Source organism: Cryptomeria japonica, chromosome 10, assembly GCF_030272615.1.
Source record: "Cryptomeria japonica chromosome 10, Sugi_1.0, whole genome shotgun sequence".
NCBI lineage: Eukaryota > Viridiplantae > Streptophyta > Pinopsida > Cupressales > Cupressaceae > Cryptomeria > Cryptomeria japonica.
Genome location: NC_081414.1, coordinates 919,705,624 through 919,713,964, shown reverse-complemented (window position 1 = coordinate 919,713,964; position 8,341 = coordinate 919,705,624). Strand labels below are relative to the sequence as shown.

The window sequence follows — 8,341 nt, the reverse complement described above, 5'->3', positions numbered from 1 at the left end:
TCCTTCACCAGAGTTTAATGTTTCGCTTTTACAATTTCCACCGGGCCCTCTGTCCGCCCAAACCTATCTCTGTCCAGCCTGCCCCCTCCTACCCGAGCCCCTCTGGTGACCTCGCTGGTGTTAAAAAGGGAAATAAGAAGATCTCGAAAAATCCCAATACCCCCTTTTAATCCACTTGCCACACCCCCCTCATTTCCCCTCCTAAAATTGGGGAAAAAAAAAAATGTAACCCATATGCTACTAAAGTCGCCTCCAAAAAACCAAAAAAAGATCCCAAAGTCCATTTAGTTGAGTGTGACGCGGAGGAAGGAGAGATTCCTCGTAAGTCCCATAGAATCGCTGCAAAACCTCGCATGAAATAACTTGCAGTTAGAAAAAACTATGTCAAAGATAATATGGAAGACCCAGAGAAGGAGGAAAGTGATAAGATCGAGGATGACATGGAGGCCATGGATGTTTCAGAGTCTTCTAAGTTGGACACCAATGCTCCTGACTCTAGGACTTTGTAGGAAGATAGTAAGAATACCTCCCCTTTATCTGCTACTCCCCCCCACCCCCCATGCTAAAGGTAAACAAATCTGTGAGGAAGATGGGAGGAAGTCTGAGGGCGTTCAGACTGCTGTTGATGGAGGTGAAAAGGCGAAGGCTATCCAATGTGTGGGCTGTAAAGCCATTTTCGAGGATTTGAACAATGTTACAAATAAGCTTGAAACTCTGGACAAGCATTTCAACAAAATTGTGAAATTTGCCCTGAAGGTCATGCATTCCTCGACCACTACTCTACGTCTTTTGCATCAAGAAAAAGAGAACCAGGGAGGTTTGGGAGGTGACATCACGAAGGTCCTGTTCAAGTTCCTTGCGGATGATTGGACCGGATTGCTGCTTTCCCAACACATGGAAACTAGAAAAAATGAATAATGGGTGCCTTTCTCCATTTTTGCTTATAGTTTCATTGTTGGATCTGCTAGATCCTGGTTTTGCTTAATTTCCTCATCAGCGTTGCGTGGCTTTTTAAGACTCTTTTTATTTCCAGGTATTGTCGTAAGAACAATATACTTATTACTAGGGTTAGCTGGTTTAGTGTTGGTTTCTTTGTGGATATTTGCATTTTCATATTTTACATGGATAGGATTTCCATCAATCTTGTGATGTTCTATAATAGTAGGTGGAATATGTTTTTGATAGTTAAGATAGGGATTGGTTGATACTCTGTCGTTTGGTTGTTGTTAATGTGTTGATAATGCTCTCTTTGAGACTTGCTTTGTACTCTGGATCAAACCCCTAGTTTTGGCTGCTTTTTTATCAAAAACAATGGTAGCAAGTCTATGCCTTGATAAATTATTTCATGATTTGTCACTCTTGATAATGCTCGTGATCTATTTAGCAACTAAACAAATTCCTTGATTTTTAGGATCAATAATATCAAGACCACCTTTGGCTCTACTATGTATGCATTGAGACTAGAAGATAACTCTACAACCAACAATACTATCCCATTTGGTCCATATAAATTTTTGGATTTGTTTACACAAATATTTGTAAACATTTGACGACATCTAACAAAAAAATAAGTATACGTGTGTGATTAGAAAAAAAAATACTTGACCTTGAACTTTTCTTAGCAATGAAAGAAATGTTTTGCCCTTAAATTGAAAAAAATATTTTTCAATCTATTCAAATGCCAATTCCACATCTCAATAAGAAATAGCCACACCTAATATGGAATGATAAGATACTAAGTAATTTCACCATGTTTTATTTGTTTCAATATATTGAGACCTTGAAATAAAATACTAGAAATTTAAAATGTCCAAAGTATTATTTTTCTCTTTTTCAAAATTTTATAAAAGTAACAAGATATTTTCAACAAAATGTAAATTAATCACCATGATATTTTGAGAGATCGAAATGCCATATATAAGTTGTAGGTGTTTAACTTTTTGTAATATATAAAGCTAGAGCATCATGGTAAGCACATATAAAAATGGTGATAACAAAGATACATGTTTAATAGAGCATTGTAAAGCGAAATGATTAAATATAGAGCTATTAACTATTATGTGTGCATTGACATTAATAGAAAGAATTTTACCAAAGCCAAGCCATTAGATCATTTTGATGACTAAATTCTAGCATATTCTACTATAAGCTTTGTTCTTGAATTTATTCACAAATTTCCCATACAACAATCTAAATTTCAAAAATATGTGTTTATTTTTTAAAATGAACATATCTTTTTTTTAAAAAGACTTATTTATTCTATTCTCATAATATTTGAACCACAAATTTTGTTTACATAACTAATATCTTACCAACAATTTTATTAAAAATATTTAAATAATAGAATGTCACCTTAGTATAGTGTCCTTGATCTTATCTTCAAACATGGATTTGATTTTTTGTTTGTTAATATTTAGACCCAATAATTTTTTCCAAAAGCTTTCAAACAAAAGATATAAAAATTATGTATAATATGTCATAAGTGATCCACTAAAATAAATAATGCATATTCAATCTCTTAAAAAATAAAATGATTTGATCCAGAACCTACTACAGTTAGGTTTACAATCTTTGACTTAGACTATATCTTAAAAAATTCCCATTAATTTTCCCTCTTGACATAAAAATGCTGGAACATTAATATTATTTTAGAGGGATCCTAATATGAAAAAATGACCCTTGATTATTCAACTAAGTTGTGATTTATAAAAGAGACTCAAATGAATTTTCAATTGACTGGCAAGGATGTACGTCGAAGTCATTTTGGAGAAGTAGTTTTTATATGTGGTCAAATCTGACGGAGATGTCGCCAAAGTTAGAGAGGAAGAACCTAGATTTATCAGCGCTGATAAATCTGGTGGCGTAAATACCTATGATTATGGCTAGCCACGCGTTAAAACAAAGCCTATTGAAACGGCACTCGAGGAATTTCATTTCGATTTTGCCAGATTTGGAAAGAGCAGAGAGCAGACTGTTTGTTCATAATTACGGCAGCGGCTACATCTGCATGTCGCCGTATTAGCGGAGCTCGTCTTTTTAGGCCACTCCTGTCCACAATTTTGGCTTCAATTTTCAATAAGGACGGCAGAAATTTCAAGGCTTTGTACCTTTTTATTTTTATTGGATAGAAAATTTATGCCTAAAAAATTGTGAAATAGGTTGCGAGTTCGAGACGCTGGAGTGACGCGGCAGCCAGGAGCTTTCTTTGTGAAATGTGAAAAACGATCTCTTCTTTAAAAAATTGCTTGAGATTCCTGGACAAGGCAGTTTATGTTAAGATAAGGTTAATGATTTGTGATTAAGGGCGGCTGTTGACGGACTCGAGAAAATTTTGCCGGTTTTTCTGAAATCTGAGGCGTGTTCTTCAATTGATGACGTGGAAGGCAACAGATTGAAGGTTCGGAGTTGTGTTTGGCTTATTCAGCGTATTCAGACGAGAGCAAGATCCACGTGAATTAATAGCAAGACAAACTGGAGGCTTTCTCTTTGTATTATTGGCTGTAGTTTACAGAGATTTGCTTGCAGATTAAATAATCAAAGTATACGTGGATTATGTTGTTAAAGGATCATTTTTTCCGGAGACAATTCATGAATCCTTTGTTTGATCATTGTAACGCATAGTTTCAGGATTTCCAAGTGCAAAGAATTCAACGGCTCGGGAATTTCGCAAGGTTTCTTCAGGAGCACAGTAGGTCTTTCATAACGGAGCTAAAAGCTATTTATAGGAGAGAAGATCCTGGAGTCAAAAAGGAGGAGATACTGTTTCTGCAAGAGGATTTATTATTATGAGGTGAAAATTTTCGTATGCCTTTTCGAGACTGCAAAAGTTTTCAAGATAAAGAGAGAATAAGGTTATAGGATTCTTTAAAGTGCAGAAAAAGCAATGGCCGGTAGATCCTTGGAAATATTTAAAGGCAAGCTGCATCTTGCAAAAGGATGAAAATAACCGTGCTTTGACGGTGCTTTGCGAGCTTTGAACATTTAAATTTCTCATCTTCATCCAGGTTTGAGGAATTTAAACAGAGCAGAAATGCATCTGGAACTGGGTCCCGATCGCTGCCGGCACCAGCAGAGAGGCGTGCGGAAAGGCACGGCTTCAGCTTCTTCTTCTTACTCTTCTTCTTCTCATGTTTCGTCCACAGATCATCTGGATCGGCTTCCTGACTCCCTGCTACTGGTAATCTTCAACAAAATAGCCGACGTAAAAGCCCTAGGCCGTTGCTGTGCCGTGTCGAGGCGTTTCCACTCCCTGGTTCCGCAGGCGGAAAATGTTGTTGTAAAAGTCGACTGTGTAATTTCCGGCGAGGAAAGCAACCTGAGCGGTAGAGGCAGGGGTTTGTTCAGCCATATCGTCCGACTCATGATTGGCAGCATCGTGAAGCCGCTGCAGGCCCTGCAGCACCTCATCGGTCCAAGAAAGGCCATGTTAGGCCAAGTTTCTCCGCGCTCCCCGGGAGAAATTTTGAAAAACTTCAAGGAAATTCAGCACCTGAGAATCGAGCTCCCTGCCGGAGAGCTCGGCCTCGAGGAAGGAGTTCTTCTCAAATGGAAGGCCGAATTCGGAAGCAGTCTCGAAAGCTGTGTCATATTAGGCGCGACCTCGAAAGGCTTGAGAAAATATTCAAGCCCTAACCCTAATCATAGCCCTGACTCCAGTGCCGCTGCTTCAGATGATGAAAGCGAAGAACGCGATGACAACGGCAGCATTCCGGAGTCGTTTTACACAAACGGAGGCCTCAAACTCCGAGTTGTCTGGACAATCAGTTCACTCATTGCGGCCTCGGCAAGGCATTTCTTACTGCAACAGATAATCTGCGACCATCCTACGCTTCACAGCCTGATTTTAACTGACGCAGACGGACAGGGAACTCTTTGTTTGGGAAGAGAGCAGCTCAAGAATTTCCGTCTAAAGCCCTTAGCAGCGTCTGCATCTTCAAACAGGACTCAAATTCCTGCCTTAAATATGAAGCTGCGGTATGCACGCAATTTGGCTCTTCCCGGCGTTGAAATGAACGGTGCTACGCTGGTCACCATTAGACCGACTGGTGATAGCACTTCGACCAGCAAGGAAAGCGAGGGTTTCATTGCCACTGCTTTCGATGAAGAAGCAGAAGCTCCTTACAGGGCGGCTGTCGGGGCCCTCTTGAAAAGGAGGACTTATCTTCTCGAAATGAATTCATTCTGAAAAGTGTGCTGCTTTACCTGTTCTCGCTGTGATTTGAAACACAGCAAATTCGAACGGATCGCCAGGATTGATTGATTGATGAAATTATTTGTCTGTAAACATGGTGTCTTTCCTGTGTTTTCTTTCTCAGGTTTGTCATCTCACGGCCAGTGTGTTGTATCAGCCTCCATTACAGTTCACTCCGTGCTCTGTGCAGTTGAGGGGTAACGTATATTATACTGTAAACAAGTGATAAATATTAGTTTGCAGCACTTGTGTTTCCATTGGAGTAAATATGCAAGCATTTGTTTTACGATGGTAATTTTTTCTATTTATATTTTGTTAGAATATATTGTTTTTGAGTTAAAATCGATGCTTATATGTATAAGTAGGAATCTAAGGTCCACTTAGACAATTCTTACAGCTTAGACAGATTCCCACAAGTTAGGAGTTATTAGAAGAGTTGGGAAGATTGATTTTTCAACGTACTAGCAATAACAAAACTCAACGACAAACAAGCATGGAATACAAATTGGTCTATCCAAACGAGAAATGAGATGAATTGACTACAAATCGTGGCGAGAAATTTTCATTTGGAAACATCTAGTTAGGTACACTTTATTTTATTTTTATCTAAGATTATTTTCTAAAAGTCACACGCACTTCCAAGCCCTTTTTTTAATATATATTTATATTTTTTTTAAGTTCATACGTTAGCTTCTATTGCGATCACTCTAATTGCTTTTTGTTAAAAACAAATAATTTCGTAAACTAATTAAGACCCTTTGTGAAAAAATCATTGGAAAAGTTGGGTGCGAAATTATACACACAAACCAACATCCACTCACTTGGCCTGGATTAGCTGGCGAATTCATTATACGTTTTCTCCTCTTTTTGGACCATGTGTTTTGTTGTATTTTTTTACTTACTAATGGTTAAACGTATAACGTATATTTTATATGTTATGATTAGTATATAAGTAAAAATAATATTTGTACATAAAAGTTGTAAATAATATAGTTTATGATTATATTAATTTTATATATTTAAATAATTTATATTTGATTTTTGGGTTCTTTTTATGGTGTGTGGGTTATGTGGTAGAGTTGTTCTTGTGACCACCAAGGTTCAAATTTTTGTTGGATTATTGTGATCAAAGACTTGTACCTTCATTGATCTAATGTGCTCATGGGTTTGAGCCTAACTTTGTACAAAAGGGATGAGGTCCCCTATTTGTGACCTCACCGGTTCATAGCTCTGGATAAAAAGCGTTTCACCTAGTACCAGAGGGCATGTCATGCCAACATCACCGGTCACATTAAAAAGTTTACACACACACACACAGATATATATATATATATATATATATATATATAGTTATAGTTATAGTTATAGTTTTGATCCTCAAACTTTAAAATTCAAATTTTTAAATGAGTTTGTAATGTCACCTTTCTAATAAAATTCATGATGTGGATCAAAAACTCTTTTCCCCTAATTTTTGGTGAGCTAAGCCTAATCAATCTTAGTGTTGTTGTCTCAATTTCTCTAAGTCTAGGTATCAAACTTTGTCATTTGAGAATACCTTCTAGTTGAGTCCCACTCTTTCATTTTCCCTCATCATAATTTTGGACTTTTTCCCATCGACACGCCTTTCCTCAACTCCTCGACTCCTAACCTATGACATGTGTCACGTGGTATCCTTGACCTTTCGTGTGAAGCACACTTATTTTCATTGTATTCACACTATATTTTGATAGTCTCATTTGCTTATGATACTCTTGATTATGGACTATGGACACATTGATGCTATATTAGAGTAGATTGATGGTGATTTGGTAAGCTAAGGTAACGACCTAGTTTGTAATTGCTAGATGTGGATTTTACAATTTGCATTGGATATCGTTATAGATGGATTTTATTATGAAATGACAAAACATTATGGATGTGATTAAGATTCTATGCATCATGTGAATTATAACAAATATGTTTTAGATGATTGATTTACATCTACAGTGGGTAAAATTGATTCTTATAAAAGAAGGTACTTTCTTTGAGAATCAAAATTACCTATTACATTTGGATGAATCATATGTGATATGAACAAATTGATCTATTCTTCTTATAAAGATTACAGTTGAAAATGAAAGTATTTGTTACAATTCCAATATAAACTTCCAATTATAATGAACTATTGGAAACATCTATTAATGTATAGACAATTACAACTTAATGTTAACAAAAATGTACAAATTTCAAGGATGATTTTGTAATTTGCACAAAGTGCACCCTTAGACACCAACCCATGTGGATACATTTGTGACATGTTGTCATCCTATATGGTTAAAAAAACAGAAGTCCTATAATAAAGTAATTTTTTTTCTACACAGATTTCAAAGATATTACAAATCTAATGTATACCAAAAAATATAATATCAAAGAAGATAGCAAGAAATATGCATGCGTATTGAAACAATTTAAATCGAAATAATGTGGCAATAAATGGTTTAGAGGGATGTTGGAAAATATTCATAGTGGTTATGAAAGAAGTATCTTGGGTTTTAAAATAGTTGTACCAACATTTTTGGGTTGAGTGTCTCAGGATATGTAACCAAGACCTTGAGATCATGGATTTTATTTGATATTTATAGGCTCCAAGGTACCTTGCTCATGTAGGTCTAACCCTCTACTTTGATAGTCCATGTTCTTGAACATTTGATTTAAAGTGGGACATTGGTTATTTTTGAAGAAAGATGCAAGCCCATTATTATGTGGAGGAGGATGGGTGGTGAATATGAGTTGTTCTTCTACTACAAGAGAACCACCATGAGTGAAGATAAATGACCAAGAGGACAAGATGACGGAGTTCGGGTGATTTGTATAGGGGGATGTAAGGGATCACAAGGTGGATTAGACTAGTTGTTATTATCTTGATTTGAATGAGAAGGTGATAAGGGATCTTAAGAGGGATTTAAGGGGATGGTAGGATCTTGATTTGTATGAGGTGGTGATAACGGATCATGAGAGAGATTAGGTGGGATGGTAGGTTCTTGATTTGGATTAGGGGATATTTCAATATGCTTTGAAACAAGCTCTTGACATGGTTGAATTGGTATGGATAATATTATAGGGGAGTAGCGGGGGATAAAATATTTGGATGGAATAAGTAGAAGGATGGGA

The 8,341-nt window shown here is 36.6% G+C and overlaps 1 protein-coding gene across 1 annotated transcript; it reads left to right on the top strand.

The window, feature by feature from the left end:
• The first annotated feature begins 2,938 nt into the window (after positions 1-2,938).
• LOC131036207 (F-box protein At5g46170) lies at positions 2,939-5,446 on the top strand. The gene has a single exon (XM_057968052.2). It carries the CDS (start codon positions 4,031-4,033, stop codon positions 5,183-5,185), a length of 1,155 nt encoding a protein of 384 aa, XP_057824035.1. The 5' UTR covers positions 2,939-4,030; the 3' UTR covers positions 5,186-5,446.
• The last annotated feature ends 2,895 nt before the right edge of the window (positions 5,447-8,341 follow it).

Bases quoted from the DNA above. Each gene is read 5' to 3' on its own strand.
- LOC131036207 (XM_057968052.2), top strand. From the start codon at position 4,031: ATGCATCTGGAACTGGGTCCCGATCGCTGCCGGCACCAGCAGAGAGGC.